The sequence below is a fragment of the Neovison vison genome, chromosome X (genome assembly GCF_020171115.1).
Source record: "Neovison vison isolate M4711 chromosome X, ASM_NN_V1, whole genome shotgun sequence".
Taxonomy (NCBI): Eukaryota; Metazoa; Chordata; class Mammalia; order Carnivora; family Mustelidae; genus Neogale; species Neogale vison.
The window spans coordinates 15,682,332-15,700,575 of record NC_058105.1 but is presented as its reverse complement, the minus strand read 5'-3'; the positions used below and the strand labels follow the sequence as shown (position 1 = coordinate 15,700,575).

General features: G+C 44.0%; 1 protein-coding gene across 3 annotated transcripts in view; it reads left to right on the top strand.

Annotated features, from left to right (window-relative positions):
• The window catches only part of SLC9A6 (solute carrier family 9 member A6), a 53,235-nt gene extending 38,542 nt beyond the window's left edge, over positions 1 to 14,693 (top strand). For all 3 annotated transcript variants that reach the window (XM_044234440.1, XM_044234439.1, XM_044234438.1), the window contains 3 exons: positions 2,218 to 2,297; positions 8,162 to 8,267; positions 11,960 to 14,693. In XM_044234440.1, the coding sequence (XP_044090375.1) occupies positions 2,218 to 2,297; positions 8,162 to 8,267; positions 11,960 to 12,238 (465 nt within the window). In that variant the 3' untranslated portion in view covers positions 12,239 to 14,693. The remainder of the gene's footprint in view (positions 1 to 2,217; positions 2,298 to 8,161; positions 8,268 to 11,959) is intronic.
• The last annotated feature ends 3,551 nt before the right edge of the window (positions 14,694 to 18,244 follow it).

The following is an 18,244-nucleotide window of genomic DNA, read 5'->3' as shown; positions in this document are numbered from 1 at the left end:
TCCTGTCGAATGTGCAGCCACTTGGAAAGGAAATGGCCCACCGCACACTTCATGCCACTGTTATTTAGACTCTGTCCTGTTTGCACCAGTGTTTAACTGACATCATTCCTGGCTTTTCTCACTGCTTGATAGGGACAAAACCACATTTTAGACAACATATGGTTATCGGGGGTGACAGCTCTCCCGTCTGTGGGCCGGCCTGGGTTTGGCCGTGGAGCGAAACTCCCTTAGGCACTCCTAGTTTTCAAGTGGCGGCTCTGGCACTTGGAGCCTTTGTCCACTCTGGTTTGCGCATGGAGGCTTGTCTCTGATGTCAGCTCCACTCCGGCTGCTCTTCCTGTGTAACTCTCAGATTGGATGACCAGCAGCTGCCCTTGAGAACCACCTAGAAGCTTTGCGGTCCTTAGCCAGTCTTCCCTGGCTGGTCAGGAGAATGTACTTTCTCGTCCCGTGCCTCTGCCTTGGCCAGGTCTCCTTGCTTAATTTTAGGTGTCCTTTTTTCACTTGTTCCTCTGAACCTGACCCTGGTAGGTGCCTTCTCTAGACTGGCCACCCATTTCTGGTGTTTAACATCTGCTTTCTCATGGTTTCTGAGCACCACTGAATACGTGACTCCATCCTAGACATTAGATGGGAAATCACAGAAAAAAATGTTTTGAAAGATGGAAAGTCTCTCTTCCAAAACACATTCTTTTTCTTGTCTGAAACAAGCGGTGGTCTGTTTGTTTTCTGGGTGGTTCAAAAAAAAATTCTCAGATTCATTTCCTAAATGCTAATTTTGTTAGCTGTTGAGTGACGAGTGTATATGTGATACAGTAAGTTCTCGCCTCTTTTGTGGTCCAAACCAGACTAGTTTAGTTTCATGGGCTTGAAATACTTGTGCAAACCAGGCTGGACAAATCCCCATGATGCCGAGCTGCTGGGGTAGTTTCTAAGGGGTAGTAGTGCCTCAGGCCTCCATCCCCGTGTCCCAACAAGAATCAAATATCATACGATTCACCAGACCAGCGCTTGGTCATGGTCCACGTAAGTCTCCCCCTGCTATGTCCCCTCACAGAGGAGAGATGGGAAAAAGAAAACCAGGTAGGTGAGTACCACCTGTGAGATACAGAAAAAAAAAAATTTTCCCTTGCTCTCAAAACCCCGTGGGTGTCTTGCTTTGTTGCATCATGTAGTCAGTATTTTGAGTGTCCACTGGGAAGCAGAGAGGAACGTGTTAGGAAGCACGGAGTATGTGGGGGTTAGGGGTATAGGTGTTTATGTAGTGAGGGGATCATGAGATTTATAGACCCATTGCTCTTAAAAACACAGAGACATACAAACCTTTGTGTACCAGTGTGAATGGAAGTGCAGGTGTTTTTCAGCTCCTGTAAACCCATGCAGTATTCTCAAACATTCTTACTTTGTGTATGTTTGGATACATGTTGAGAGAAAAATTTACTTATTTATTTTGAAGATCAGGAAAGACAGGAAAGAACCCAAACCCAGAATCTAAACTCTGTGTCCTTCAGAAAGCCTGGGACCGTGGAACATCCATGCTAGAAAGGGCCTTTGAGATTCTTCACCCCTCACGCTGTGTACACAAAAAAATCCAGGCTCAGGGAGGGGAAGGGACGTGTCCAACTAGTTCATGTCAGAGCTGACAGGAACCAGATCACCTAACTGCCCCACTGCTGACTGTACCACGTTACAAATAAGGACCCAGTTTGTTTTTGGAAGCTATTTTAAAAGAGGCCTGCTTGCTTTGTTAGTTTTCCCTTCTAGCCAGTCAGGCTCACCGTGGAATTTTTCTGCTTGCTTTCATTTTGCTAGTGTTCTAAGAACATAGCATCTTTGCAGAAGCCCGTTACTTTGGGGACCCATAACAACTCCCAAAGATAGGGATGTCGATGTGATGTTTTCTGTTCAGATGCAATTTGCGTTGTGGGGGTAAGTCTTGCAGATTTAAGGGCGAATTATCACACATTGATTTCTTTTAAATGACAGTAGACTCATAAATCAGCAGGCAGCCTGAGTAATAGAGGTATTCGGAAAAACATTTCAGTTCCGTATTCCAAAGCTGCAGTATACAAGCTATTAAATGTCTAATGCTACCCGTGATAGAGGGTATCTTGTGTGAAGTAGGCTATATTCCAAGTCTAAAAAGAAATCATTCTAAATAAATGTGTGTTTTTTTATCTTGGTATATGGATTTACTTCTTTATTATCTGTTTGCAGGGTATCCCTGAAAATGAGAGAAGAACCACTAAAGCCGAGAGTGCCTGGCTTTTCCGCATATGGTACAACTTTGACCATAAGTATCCTTAACTGAGGGGAGAAATGGTAGTGTGAACATGGCCAGTTACAATTTAATGGGATGGCTGTTTTGACTATTCCCTTCCTGAAGTGGACTACAGAACCTACCTTTGGTCTTCCTTTTCCCCTTCAGTGTGGTGGACGGAGAAGGTTATGAGAGACAGTCCCCACAAATGAATCCCTCTGAAAACCCACGAGCCAGCAGGGAGCCGTTAGTGCAGAAGGTAGCTGTGCGATGGGCCTCAGGAGCCCTTATGGGAGACTTTATGGAGCAGTCGCTGTCTTTTACCTGATTTAGTGAATCTTGCAAAAGGTTATTTGCCAGTCTTTGTCAGTGTGCTAGGGTAAAAGAGGAAAGGCTGCCTCAGGGAAAAGCATGCAGATGAGATGAACACAGAGTCATATTAGATACCGCAGTAGCCAGTGGTGGGTTTGCTTTTCCCTGACCTGTCAGGAGACTAGAAGATTCGCCTATCCACTCAAGGTGCCAGTGTTTCATTGTTTGCCAAATCTCTGTCCTCTATTATAAGTGTTCCTCATAGCGCTGCTTTGGATTGTGTTATGTTCTATAACCTGTTTAAATCATGCCTTTCAGAAAATACTTTATCCCTTACTATTTATTAAAATCAATTTCTTAGGGGCACCTAAGCGTCTGCCTTCAGCTTAGGTCATGGTGCCAGGGTCCTGGGATTGAGTCTGCCATTGAGCTCCCTGCTCAGCGGGGAGCCTGCTTCCCCCTTTCCCTCTGCCCCTGCTTGTGCGTGAGCATGCTGTCTCGTGCTGTCTCTCTCTCTCTGTGTCAAATACATAAAATCTTTTTTAAAAAATCAATTTCTTATTTGAAAATTGAACTGGGAAAAGGAAGCATGCAGTTCTTTTAGGCTGAGTCTTATTAGTAAATGAATCAAAACCCGGTCTCTGTTCCACCAAAGCCAGTTTGGGACAACCACGTAAAAAATGGTTCCCTCGCTTTCAACTTGCTGATGAAAGCTTTGTGTATTTAAAAAGAATGCACTTGGCACTTATCATTAGAAGCTACTACTTACTATATTCCATTTGCTAGATTTTTACAATCACTTTTTGTAAGTACTCAAAATGAAATTACTCTATGGAAACAAGAACGCAAGCATATCTGTGGTATTAAGCCTCCCAGTAGGGAGAGAGATCCTGCCTCTTTAAAATTGTTTAATGATTATGTCATTACTTCTGGCTCCATTATCAGCATTTTGGGTATAAGCCACTCCCATATCTCTTGGGGCTTTTTCTTCCCTCTGATTTAACAAAAATTGTTTAATGTTTCCTGCATAAAATGTTTTGCACATTTTCTGCATAATGCATGTATGAAACAACTAAATAATCCTGATGTAGAGAAAGCACAGAATAATAGCTTATTTTTCTGTATATTTTTATAGAAGCAAACACCAAGATTTGAAGCAGTACTGCTAGACTAAGACACGGTATTTTTTTTTTTTTTTGAGAGAGAGAGAGAGAGGGCAGGGAGGGGTGGGGGGCAGGAGGAGAGGGAGAGAGAGAGAATCTTAAGCTGCCTCCATGCCCAGCACAGAGCCTGACGTGGGGCTCAGTCTCCCGACCCGAGGTCATAACCTGAGCTAAAACCCAGAGTCAGGTGCTTAGCCAACTGAGCCACCCAGGTGCCCCCAAACCCAGTAATTTTAATAGCTAGTGCCCTAGTAGGATTAATCATTCGTGATTCTGGATTTCGGGTCCTTTGGGTAGCCAGATTGTTATAATTGAGATACAACTGAAATAATATACCCAAATCTTAAGCTTGCGACCTGTGTATATAGCTGTGTGCTTGCTACCCTTGTAAAGATACATAGAACATCTCCCGCATCCCCAAAGCTGCCCGTGTTCTCGTACAGTCAGTAGTGCCTTTCCTGCCCCTCCTCCCCCTACAAAGGGCACCGCTGTTCTGCTTGCTGGCAGATGGATTAGTTTTTCCTGGTTTTGATCTCCGTATAAATGGGATCATGTATTGGGAATTATTTTATGTCTTACTTTTTTCACTTAGCAACATGCAATTTGTCTGTATCATTGCCTATACCAATAATTCATTCTTTTTCAGTGCTGGGTGGTGTTCCAAAGTGCAAATATATTACACGTTTGTTGGTTTGTTTGTTTCCAACCATTCTACTGTTTGATAAACATTTGGGTTGTTCCCAGCTTTTGGCTATTACGAACAAAGTTAAAAGTCCACATATGCATCTCTTAGTGACCGTCAGCCCTCATTTCTCTTGGGTATATACCTAGGGGAAAATCTTCAGGCAAGTGTATTGTTTGGCTTTCATAGATGCTGCCAACCAGTTTTCCAGCGTGGTCGTAACCAACTTACATTCCTACCAGCAACTTCAGGGAGTCCCCCTTGTTCCGATCTGCACCAAAACTTGATATTTAATCAATCTTTTAAATTGTAGCCATTTCCATGGACGCCTAGTGATACCAGATGTGGTGTAATTTGCATTTCTCTGATGGCCAGTTAGATCAAGCATTCCTTCATATGTTTATTGGCTATTTGGACTTCATTTTTTATGAAGTGTGTTTAGTTCTGTTTAGTTCCTTTGCCCATTGTTTAATTGATTTGGCTTACCTTTTTCGTATTGACTTGTAGTTCTTTCTGTGTTCCTGAATTGGGTTCTCTGTTGGTTGTATGTACTATGAATATCTTCCCCCAGTCTTTAGCTCACCTTTTCATTTTCTTAATCCTGTCTTGTAAGGAATAGAAATTCTTCATTTTAATGAGGTTTATCTTACTAGTCTTTTCTTTTGGTGGTTTTCTGTCTTGATAATGCTTTTATAATTCATATCCCAAGATCCTATGTTTTCTCCTAGAAGTGTAATTGTTTTAGCTATCACATTGAAGTTTTTGACCCACCACAAAATAATTTTTGTGTATGGTGTGAGATATGGGTCAACACCTACTTTTTTCCCATATGAGTATACAATTAACCCCGCACCATTTATTGAAAATGCCATCCTTAACCCACTGAATTGGAATGGAGCCTTTGGTGTAAATCACTTGGCCGTATGAGTGGAGGTCTGTTTCTGGACTTTCTTCTCTCTTTGTCTTTTTTTTTTCCACATCAATACCACACTCTATTAATGATTGTACTTTGTGTACTTTGTAATAAATCCTGCTGTCCAATAGGGGAAGTTCTCTAGGTTTATTATTCCTTAGTATTGCCTTAGCTATTCTAGGTTCATTGCATCTTCATCTAAATTTTGGAAACAGCTTGCCACTTTACACACACACACACACACGCACACGCATACACACTCTCACTCACTCATCCATTCACCAAAAAAAACCTGCTGGTAATTCTCTTGGGTTTGTATTAAATCAATAGATGAATTTGGAGAGAACTGACGTCTTAACAATATTGAGTCTCCCAATCTAATAACACAGTATATCCTTCCCTTTCTTTAGATCTTTAATTTCTCTCATTAACGCTTTATAGTTGTCATTGACCAGTCTTGCATATCTTCTATTGTATTTACCATCCCTAAGTATTTGATGCTATTGCAAAAGGTACTTATTTTCTACTTGTTTGCTCTTAATATATAAATCTATAATGGGGTTTTTATATATTGACCTTGTATCCAGCAGTCTTGTCACGTTCACTGATTATTAGCGAATAGTTTATAGATCCTTTTGTATTTACTGCTCATAAAATCAAGTGAAAAATAATGTGTCCTTTTTTCTTTTCTAACACCTTACTTTTTTTAATGTGTTACTACACTGGCTGGTCCTCTCCAGTACAATGTTGAGTATAAGTGATGATAGTGGACATTTTTGTCTTATCCTGACCTCAGGAGGAAAATTTTCAATATTTCACCATTTAGTATGATGTTAACTATAGGTTGTTGAGATAGCTTTTGTCAGGTTAAGGATATCCTCTTTTATTTCTAGTCTCCTGAGAGATTTTAACATGAACAGGTATTGAATATTATCAGATGCTCTTTCTGCATCATTTGAGGTGATCATGTATTTAATTTGTTCTCCTTTGATCTGTCATTGTGCTGTTTTCATCGATTGAGTATTATACCAGTCTTGCACGTTTAGAACAAATCCCACTCGGTTGTGATACACCATCCCTTCTGTGTGTCACTAGATTCAGTTTACTGATATTTTGTGTCTGATTTTTGTGTCTATTTTTGGGAGTGATACTGGTTTGTGGGGCTTTTTGTCATTGTTGTAATGTTCTTGTCAAGCGACTATAGCAAGATAATGCTGGTTTGATGACATGAATGGGGAAGAATTTTTCTCTTTTTCTGTTTTCCGGAGGATTTGTATGTTTTCTTCCTTTTTTTTTTAAGATTTATTTGTTTATTTGACAGACAGAGATCACAAGTAGACATAGAGGCAGGCAGAGAGAGAGAGAGAGGGAAGCAGGCTCCCTGCTGAGCAGAGAGCCCAATGCGGGACTCGATCCCAGCACCCTGAGATCATGACCCGAGCCGAAGGCAGCGGCCCAACCCACTGAGCCACCCAGGCGCCCTGTATATTTTCTTCTTTAAGTGCTTGGAAGACTATACCAGTGAAGTCACCTGGGCCTGGAGTGTTTTCTCTGAGGAGGGTTTTCATTTCTTTAATAGACATAGGATGAGTCCTCATTTTTTAAAAGATTTTATTTATTTATTTGACAGAGAGAGAGAGATCACAAGTAGGCATAGGGGCAGTCAGAGAGAGAGGGGGGAAGCAGGCTCCCTGCTGAGCAGAGAGCCCGATGTGGGGTTCAGTCCCAGAACCCTGAGATCATGACCTGAGCCGAAGGCAGAGGCTTAACCCACCGAGCCACCCAGGCGCCCCTAGGCCTCATTTTTTTAAAAAAAGGTTTTATTTATTAGAGAGAGAGAGAAAGAGAGAGAGTGTGTGCGCGCACCCACGCACGCGCATACACACACACAAGCAGGGGCAGAGAAAGAGGCAGAGAATCTCAAGCAGACTCTGTACTGAGTGTGAAGCCTGGCGCGGGACTCAATCCCATGACCCCAAGATCACCACTTGACTTGAAACCAAGAGTTGGACGCTTAACCAACTGAGTCACCACCCAGGTGCCCCAGGACTCTTCCTCATTTTTAACTGAGAACAACCTTAGGTTGTGACTTCAGAAAGTGGGGAATATGTATATGTGTCTTTCTCCCATTTTCTCTACTTTTTCTTACGATTCCCTCTTGTTTTCTTCTGAGTATCATACCTGTTATCATGTCTGTTTTTATTTTTTGGAAAATAAATGAACACTGAAATGAGGGTCTATGATAGAGGAACTCATGATACATAATTTTTTTAACGTTTTTAGAGTTGAATTTCCTTTGATACGAAGTTTCAACTCATTCAGGATACCAACTGAATTCACAATAGATGATTAAAACCGTTTTTGTTACTAAATTCTGCGACTGGAAAATTTCATCTTTTTTCTGACTCTTCCCACTCTTTACTTTCTGCCCTATCTCCTTCGGTGCTAAACTGAGAGTGATCCTGCCTTCCCTTTGGGTTTAGTAAAAGAAAAACGGCAATATGACGCAGTAGACGTGGTGCAGGGCTTGGAATCCAAACTTCAGTTTGGGTTCATGTATGGGTCCGTCACTTGCTTCATTGTGTGACTTTTAGGTGGGTCATTCCTTTCCCTGAGCCTCAGTTTCCATTTCCGTGAAACAGAGATGGTAACTCGCTTCGCTCACTCGCTGGCATAATGTGGCCACAAAATGAGGCAGCGTATGTGAAAGGCCCCCGTTGCCCTCGGAAGCAGCAGGTACACCGTGAGGGTGGTGGTGAGCACACGACGTGTTTGGACGTGTTTGGAGTTCGCGAGGAAAGGGGCGTGGCTCTTCCTTAACCGGGGTGCAGCTATCTGAAGCCGCTGCTGACACACAGTGGGCCTCCTCTCACTACAACGCTCCCTGCCTGCTGCGGGCCCATCGCCAGATGCCTGACCAGCCCCCAAGCTTATGAAGTAAGTTGCTTTTATCCAAAACCTAAGTTCTTCATGAAGTTAAATTTTTCTGCTCTGTGGATACATCACCGGTTCGGTTTTGCTTCACTGGCCTTTAAGGTATAAAATCCATGAGAGGGAATACAAGCCTATTTTGCCCGGCCAGAAAATGCATATAGATACATATAGAAATCTAGAGATACAATTTCACGGTCTTTGAAACCTCATTTGAAAAGAGATCTAGTGTATTGCCTCACTTACTGTCAGTGATTTTAGTAAATAATTCTATTTCCACACTGGTTTTCGTTTATTTACAGTATGTGGCCCGAGCTCAGTATTGAATGTGTTATGTTTTCATCTATGAATTAGAGAGGTCACAGTCATGTTGAGAGGATTAATAAAACCATTTTTGTTACCCCTAAAGTACAACAGATGGTCTTTTACTTCAAACCTGCCACATTTGGACATCAGGGAGAGTTTATCTGCCGGTGTTCCACATTGCTCGGCGGCAAGAGCATATCTAGATAGAACCTAGAGTCCATATTTTTTTCCCTTAGCTGCCAACATGAGATTGGTGATTCAGCACGTGTCACAACACAGAAAGAAATGACAAATGCTGACAGCCTTTACTTTAAAAATATGAACATCTTATTTTTCAAGTTCTTTTTTTAAAAAAAAAAAAACCTTTGCTTCCAACCCAGCCCTTCCAAAATCATCTGTGGCATCAGATACAGGGCCCAGATTAAGCCCACCACCTGGGCTGGTCTGATGGAACAGCTTGAGGAGAGCAAGAAGGCCGTGGTGAAGCAGTGTAGGCAGGCACCGTGTGGTTCCCTATGCCCTCCTCTGGGATATATTAGAGCAGAGCCCACAGAGAAGGGACAGGCAGAGGAGTCTTAGTAGAGGTGGCGCCTACAGGGTGGGGTGCCCTACAGCTCTGCGGGACGTTGAGTCCATGCAGCTTCCTGACAGATTGTGTCCGGGGGTGTGGGGAGCACCGTGTTATCTTGTCTCTCCCTCCCACATGGCCCAGGCTCTCCATGTCGAGCAGCCTCCCTGTCCTCTGTGCCCTGTCAGCCTACGAGGCCACAGAGGGGCAGCCAGCTTTGTCAGCTCAGTCAGTGAGCCTCAGCTCTTGGATTCCAGAGACCCACTCACAGTCACCGAAAGCCAAGAGTTCTACAACTGCGCATCCTGCGGCCTATAGCAAAATACAACATTGTCATACTTGTTTCCTAGGGCAGCCGTAACAAAGTACCACAGACAGAATGGCTCAACAGAAATGTGTTGTCTCATAGTTCTGGAGAAGTCTGAGGTCTAAGTGTGAGCAGGGTTGGTCCCTTCTGAGGGCCATAAGGCTCAGTCTGCTCCGGGCCTCTCCCTAGCTTCTGATGGTTTGCTGCCAGTCTTTGGTGTTGGTTGGCTTATAGTAGATGAGTTATATAGATCGCTGTCTTCATCTTCACATGACACTCTGTGTGTGTGTGTGCGCATCCCCAAATTTCCCCTTTTTTTAAAGGACACCCGCCAGTCATACACTAATGACCTCATCTTAACTTGATCATCTGCAAAGCCCCTATTTCTATATGAGGTCACATTCACAGGTACTCGTGGTTGGGATTTTAGCATCTTTGGGGGGGATAGCATGTAACCTGTAACAACCATAAAACTTAACTTTTAATGTTTTATCATTTGTTAATTAATTAACACCTACTTTTTTAATTATTAAAGTTAACTCTACTTGTGGCCAGCTATTCAAACAGTATGGAATGTACAAAGTGAAAAATCAGTTTGCTCCTTCTCCCACCTATATCCCCCCAGAAATGGTCTTTATTAATGATTTATTGTGTATACTTCCTAGAACACAAGAAGTACGTTACTTACATGTGTATATATAGCTTTGCACAAACTTAGACAAATTTACATGTGTAGCTTTCTTACTGTTTTATACAAGTGAGATCACAATTGCATTGTCCTGCTACTTGCATTTTCACTTAGTGATATATCGTGGCTACCTTTCCATGACTACACAAGACCCATTATCTTCTCTTTATTCATGGCCACCTAGTGTGGCTAGACCAGCATTGATTTAATTAGTCTCCTATGGATAGACCTTTAAGTTGTTTCCTCTCCTTTTTTGTCTCTACAAACCATGTTTATAGTAAATATTCTTGTACCTATGAATTTATCCAAGTATATAAAGATATATAAAATAGATTTTAAGGGTTAAATTGCTGAGTCAAAAGGCATATAGGCATTCTAAAATTTGATAGCTATTGCCCCAAACCTCACACTCAACACAGTCCTTAAAAAGGTGCCGAAGAGCCCTTGCTGGTGAAGGCATCCCCGAGCTTTTTTGTTGAATATCGCTCAGTGAGGTGACAGACCCTGGTGGGCCTTCATGTCATACTCTACAGAGCAGGAGGGCCTTACGGTTAGTTAGTAGAATGGGTTTGTTTGGTTTTTAATTCACATGGCTTTGAGTATTTAGGCAAATATTTAGCAACAGCAAATTAAAACTGTTTTAAATTGGTGTTTAACAGTCTCCTCAGTCTGACTCTCTCAGACAAATTTACGATTTTCAAACACATACAGCTCAGGAGAGACAGATGTCCACTGTTCGTATCAGCTCTGCTTCCCTCAAGGAATATTAGTCACAGATTTTTTTTTTTTTGCCAGATCCGTAGGAGTGTTTAGAATGGTTCTTATGCTTTATATTAGAAAAGGATGACTTTCTGATTTTTATAAGTAATAGGTACTCAATATAATAAAATTTCAGTACAAAAACATAAGAAAATAAAAATCACTAGCAATTTTATCATGCAGAGCTAAAGATCATCATTTTGTTGCTACCCTTCCAAAGTTTTCTATGCATATATAACATTCTTTTATTTACCAAAATGGCATTATATGTGTGTGTGTGTGTGTGTGGGTGTATTTGATTTTTCCCCTTTTGTAGAACATAATTTATTTAATTCTACATTTTTGGCCACAAAGTCCCATGAGAACCAAAGCTTATTGAGCTGGGAGACAAGTGTACGATGAGGTTTCAACACATTATATCTCTAGGCATTGTTCATACTGAAGTAAAAGCTTCATTTCCATAAATCCACTCCTCCACTCAGTGATCCATTGACCTTACATTTGGAGAATGCCCTCCGTGTGCCCCAGGCCGTCTGGTGGTTGGACTCGAGCACAGAAGGGGCTCAGAAGCTAGTGCGCGTGCAGCCGTGGTACAAGGGGAAAGGGCGCTACAGGGCCAGGGCTAAGTGCCGGACACCGGGCCAGAGCGCAGGAGGCACACCTAAGCCAGCTTTGCAAGATCAAGGAAGACTTCCAGCAAGAAGGGACTTTCTTTTAAGCCAAGACCTCAGTGATAAGCAGGCTCTAGTCACAGGACGGAGGGCAGGGGAGACAGAAGGGAAGGGAAAGCATGAGTGGTTTGGGTACGTGTCAGCAGTTCGAACGGCAGGCACACGAGGGGCGGCTGGCGTGGGTGAGGCAGATGCCAGGGCGGGATGGGGTGGGGGGATGGGGAAAGGCCTGAGTCACGAGGTGTCTTTAAGCCAAGGTGAGGACTGTGGGCTTTATCCTGAAGGCAGCAGACTAGCCCTGAAGGGTTTTAATACGAGTCCTTGAAAAATTCTTCTCTTGGAAATGTTTCTTGAGTCAGCCACATAGCAATTCTTAAGACTTATTTTATTTTCATTTAGAACCAGGAGCAATTGAAAGACGATGACTCCGATCTTATTCTCAATGATGGCGATATTAGTTTGACGTATGGGGATTCCACTGTGAACACCGAATCAGGAGCATCCGGTGCCCCTAGGAGGTTTATGGGAAACAGTTCTGAAGATGCCTTGGATCGGGAGCTTGCGTTTGGGGACCACGAACTGGTCATTCGGGGAACACGCCTGGTTCTTCCTATGGATGATTCTGAGCCCCCGTTAAATTTGTTAGATAATACACAAATAAGACACAGTCCAGCCTAAGCTTACTAATACTCACCTAGTGGTTTGTAAACTTTGCACATGTGATTGTGAAGAAATTTGTACTACCTAAAAAGTCCCAGTGCATGTCTCTGAATGTTTAAGCTATATAAATGCTCTTTATATGGCATCGAGAGAATATAAATATCCTGTACAAGGCAGATTGTGAACAAACTATTCTTTTATGTTTCATTGGCTGCACTATGTAGATTGGATCTGTTTTAGAAAAAAGTTATTTTCACAGTGATGTTGTGTGTTCCGTTAGCTTTACGTCTCAGTTAAAGTACACAAAGTGACAGATTTACTCTTTCTTACACTTACCTGATACTTAACCAGAGTACCAAGTTCTTGTGCCGTGAATTAATTTTGTTTCGTGGGAGGGGAGGGAGGGGAAAGAGGGAGCGTTATCTCTGGGATAGCCCAGGGACGGAGAGGTTCCTCTGTTGGGAAACTTGTGTTCATTGCTACTGCCTTGGTCGTGACCTTTGTCTTTCCTTTTTCTCCGGTGGCCTGTTGTGGCATTAGAGGCTGATGGTGTTCGGATCTTGTCCCGTTGGGAGTTGGGAGTGAAGTGGGGGGGCCTCTTCCCCCCACCCTTGCTAGGAAAGAACAGATTCATTGACTATAGCATACTGGTGTTCAGAAAAGAAGGGCTACAGATGACACCCAAGACTGTGTTGCTTTTCTCCCAGACCAAGACCATAGGAAGGAGTCGTATCCTCCTGCCCGGCTAGCCAAAGCACGGGTGTACATGGCACAGGGCAGGTGGTTTGCATCGGTGGGGGCCGGGGCAGAGCGCGGGAGCGGAGTCAAGAGAAGCGGGGGGTGCTTCGGAGAGCTCTCTTCCCAGAAGTGTAAATATTCCATACCAGATAAGTTTAAATAAGAAACTCAGTGCTGCTTACTTTTGGATTATATACTTTATCTGTATAGCAAGCTTTGTGGTCAGATGTTTTTATATCGATTTAAATCGCTGCTCTTTAGCAGCCAAACAGGAGCAAAATGTAAAATTTTTGAACTTTACTGTGTCTCATTGTCATTCGTTCGTCTGTAGTTGATGTTTAAAGTTAATTTATGACTCCCATGATCGTTCCACACTACATCAAGGTCAGTCGGGGAGAAGCGCACCGCTTTGGAACTCATCGTAAGGGCAGTGTTCCTTTACGTGCTCCGGCTAGACTTGTCTTCCTCTCCATGTTACTTTTTAATATGAAATACCGAAGCTGCCATGTGGGGTGTGTGGGTGTGGGTTTGTTTTTTCTTTTACAGTTTTCAAGGAAGAGTACATAGCAACTTCCCATTTCCTACTCAGAGAATGAAAGTAGATTCTATTTTGTAATGCTGAAAAATCCTACAGGTGCAGCAAATGCTTCAAAGGGGGATACGTTCTGATGTGGATCCTGACCTGTTGTTAATGTTTCGGAAGACAGATGGGAACTTTTGTGGGTCTTCCCCCCGCCTCGGGTCTGAGTAGCATTGCCTTAAATCTTAACCCGCTTCGCAAACTGACGTGTTTACATGATGTTCAAATTTCCCAGCAAAAGATGTCTTTCCAAACAAAATATGTACTTATTCTCCCCAAGGTGTCTGTACTGTTGCGAACACTCTGAGATTTTAAGGGAATTCTACCGTCGGACTCTTGAGCGGCAGCTCTAACTGTTGGCATAGCCATTTGTTACGTAGTGGTAGCGACTTTCCTGCTATGCAGGAGCCCCGTGACGTGTGCATTCGAGAGGACGCGCGCCTCTTCTTACAGGCTCTCATTTCTTGTTAATGTGTGTTTGAGGGGCTTTGAACTTCAGCGTCATTCACCCACGAAGTTATTCAAGTTGTAAAAGGTCATACACGAAATTAACAACTACCTTTTTTATTCTGTCAGGTTACTGAGCTCACTTTAGGAAAATGGCTGTAAATACTTCGCATGACACAGTCAGTAACTCGTCTCTTTCAGCATGCATCAGACTTTTTCTTAGGGAAACCGATACAGCTTGAGTCAACTAAATCTGCCTTCGTACTTTATCAAAGGGGAACCAAGGCTGCTGTGCTTATATCAGCATCTGGAAGCTTCTCCTCTCCTCTAATCTGTGTGCACATCTCCAAGCAAAGAAGAACCAACAAACTGCTCATATACCCGTCGCTTTTCGACTCCTGAGTGAACTCGAATGAAGGACGGTCTGAGTTACCATCACGCACAAAGGAGAGCCGCTCTCGGACTTAACTGTTCTGTTCTTTGTGAGCCCTGCGCGTTTGAGTGACTCAAACATTGCATCTTTCAAAGTTATTTTGTAAGGTTCCTTGGCATTTTATCCTCGTTGTCCGTGTTTGGCAATGTGCTGTTAAAGAAATAGACTTAATCTGTATGTATTTTTTCGTTTTCCCTTGGAGTACTTGGACAGATGTTATAGTGGTTTCTTTTAGGAAAATCTGTCATTAAAAAAAATTATAGCCTTGCAAATAACCACTCACCGTATTTGAGTCACAGTTTATTCTAGTGAGAAGTAAAGAGTGCTGACTTCATTTATTTTTCTACCTATACACCTACTGGGAAAGCGGGGAAGACTGATGTTTAAAAAAAGAGCAGACAGGAACCTACCAGAACGTAACGTGTGGGGCTGCCAACCAAGGGGCTTACGTGTAAGGCTGGACATGTTTGCTTGTGGTCACAGTTGGACCATTTAAGAAATAAGACTCAAAGCACTCAAATTCCATCACACTGATTTGTAGCCTGTTAGCTCGGTAATGGATAATGTCATGAAAATGTCAGTTCCATGATGTGGCGAGAGTAGATTCTGTGTCCCGTTAGGTAGAAAAGCCATTCCAAGTTTAGTTGAAAGCACGCTCACGCAAACAGCCCTTTCCCCAGTTAGAGAGATCTTTCTTTACGCACCTGAGCAGTTTTATAGGTTAGGGTTTGCTCGCAGCAACTTTGTCTAGTAAAGGCACCAACCACACTGGCACTCTGTTTTGTTGCCAGCTTTCGTATTCATGGTCCAGTGAGAGACGCAGGTGGTAGGCCTACACACCCCTCCTTTCTTGAACAAACCATGTTTTCTAATTCACAGATCAAATCTGACATTCGATCTGAGTAAGTACATTGTTAACCTGGCTCAACGCAGGAGTGTAAAGAGATGAAGGGTAGGGACGCCTGGTGGGCTCAGTCGGTGCAGTGTGCGACCCTTCATCTCAGGGTCATGAGTTCGAGCCCCATGTCGGGAGCATTGTTTTCTTGAGTTCACTTAAGTTACTTAAGCTTAGTTTCTTCAACTTAAGTTTATTTAACAAAAAGAGATAAAAGTACAGATGTTTTAACTCCATCAGGCAGTCCTTGATAGGAGGCACCCCACACAGATGATGCAGCGTAAGGTATGAAGCTTGGAATAAATTGGAAATGATAGCAATACTAATTCCCATGTTTTAGAGCCCCTCTTGGATACAGGCTGTGTGTATACATGGTCTTCTTGAAGAGCTGCATTTTAACCTAATCCAAATCATGCTGTGGGAGTACATTCTGTTCTTTTCATTTCACAGACGTGGAAGGTAAGGTGCAGGGAGGTCGTCCCCCTGCTGGTAAGGGACAGAGCCAGGACTCAAATCCAGGCTTGATCCAAAGTCTAGATTGTTAGCCACTGCTCTAGTGGCTCCAGCGGCGGTCTGCGGGCTAATCCATCTTGAGAACTAGAAGGAGGCTGCAGAAAAATGCGGGCTTCCATCCTGCTGCCCACCACCTGCTTGACATGAGGCCAGGGAAAGGCGTGAGGTCTCAGCTCTGTCCCTCCATTCGCTGCACTGTTGGCTGCCAAACACAAGTTTGCCCGATTGGGAAGTTTCTCAAATTCTTAGTGAAGTGCCCTCCTGTGTCCATAAGCAAGGCAGCCTGGCTAGCACCATGCCTCCCCACTCTGCCTTCCACTATTTTCACCGGGGGGGGGCATCTTTTGTGGCAGAGCATGTGGTCCTAAAGAGTGGCTCTGTGCCCACATACGTGATGTAGTAGAAAAATCCCAGGCTTTGGAGTTACACAGATCTGGTTTCAAACCCAGGCGCCACTGTTACACAGTGTCAGCTCGTTACTTGACTTTGCTGAGCCTTTCTGCTTCCTTAGCTATAAAGTGAATTCATTCAAGAAATATTTGAGAGCTTACTTTGTGCCACACACAGTGGCTATAGTGCAGACAATTCTACAACCATCCCTGCTTTCACAGAGCATGCTACAGAAACACTGCTTGCCTTCCAGTAGGGGAATATCTGTCTTAAATAATTGGCAAAGAACATAAAATGCAGTCGCCATAAAGACTGTGATGGCAGAGTACAGGAGGCTGGGAGAGGGGACTGCTGCCTGCTGGTAGGGGAATAAGGCAGATCTTCTAATGAAGTGACATTTAAACAGACCTTGAAGCTAAGCAGGGGGTCACCCAGATGAAGGGCGGTGAGGACGAGGAGCAGTTCTGGGCAGAGTGAACAGTGACAACTCACCACCTGTACTGGATCTTCCACACAGCATTCATCCAATCAAATGGTTCCTTGAGCGACAGACATACCGTGTGCTGTGCTGTATACACAGTGAAGAATAAAATTGACACAGGTCACCCTCCCAGCCCCTAATATCCGTATGGAAGACAGTACCCAGCAATTGTAACGAGGGGCACCTTGAAGCCAAACCTACCCTTGTGACTTCCTCCCAGTCAGCCCTTTCGGGCTGCACCTTCTAGGCAAGTTGTGCCCTCTGTTCCCTTGCAGCCTTTAGACATTTGAAAAGAGGAGCTGGTATGTCTTCTGGGCCTTTCTGCTACCAAACTTACAGCCTTATTCTCTTCCTATCTTCTGGACATGCACCAGGAGTCTGTTGTTCTAGACTTTTTCATGAATGCGCCTGAGCCCATGTTGGCCCTTCGTTTCAGTGGCCACATCTCCTTCGTCTTACAGTGGGTTGACTGTCCCCAGAAAGTCTGGGCGGGCCCCTGCCCTCACAGAGCTTATATTCCCGGCAGAGCAGGCCAACCACAAATACGCAAAATACACACACAATAATTAGAGATTGGGATCAGGGACAGGTAGGGAACACGGTGGAGGGCGATGGGCACGAGGAGCGGCAGGGGGAGTGTGGGAAGGTTCAGGAGGCAACGTTAACACGAAGGCTTGAAGGAACCAGCCAGGCAGACAGCAAACGGGAGGAGTGGCAGAAAGGCCTGGTTTAGGGTAGATGCTCAATGAATGTGTTGAAAAGAAGCACAACGTCCTCCTGACCTTTTACTGAGCTGGGTCTGGAAGGCCTTCGAAGCATGGGGCAGGAGAATCGATAGACCTAAGGCCCTACCCTGCCGGCCACTGGGCACTCTCCGGAAGCCACCTAAACCTCTCTGAGCCTGTTTCTTCGCTTATGAAATGATGCCAGCCGACTGATTCAGTAAACATTCATTGAGCTACTGCCGGGTGCCAACACTGTGGTAGGTGCTGGATTCTGATTCCAGCCCCCGTGCAGCTGCCAGCCGTGCTCAGGGGAGCAGATGAAGCGATGTACATCGGAACATTGTGACCAGGATTCCGAAGGCTCTTGAAACTGAGGTTGCGTACCCTGTAAGGTTTTGCTGACGAGGTGCTGTATGAGTAAAATACGGAAACACTTGACAGACCATGATTCGACTCTGGGATGCTTTTCTTTGAAATCTCCCGTTCAGCAAGTTGGAGGGGTCCCAAGCTGTTGCCACGGTGCAGACTGAACTCTGAGAACTGGCTTAGTTGGGGCTGTCTTGGCTGTAGCCGGAACTCCGTGAGACCCGACAGTTTCTGGACAATTCCGTCTGCCTAGTAAAAGACCTTCTCTCCTTTGCCATGCACCATACTGCAATTGTGGCCGGGGAGTCCTGCCCCTGGCGTCCACCTGGACCCCAGGTCTCATTTTCCACTTGGTGCTGGCTGATGGGCGCTCGGGCCCCCTAAGGTGACACGATGTATTTGTGCGAGTTATTTCTTTTGCAGTGATGAAAAAATGCATCGAAGGCTCAAGTGAGC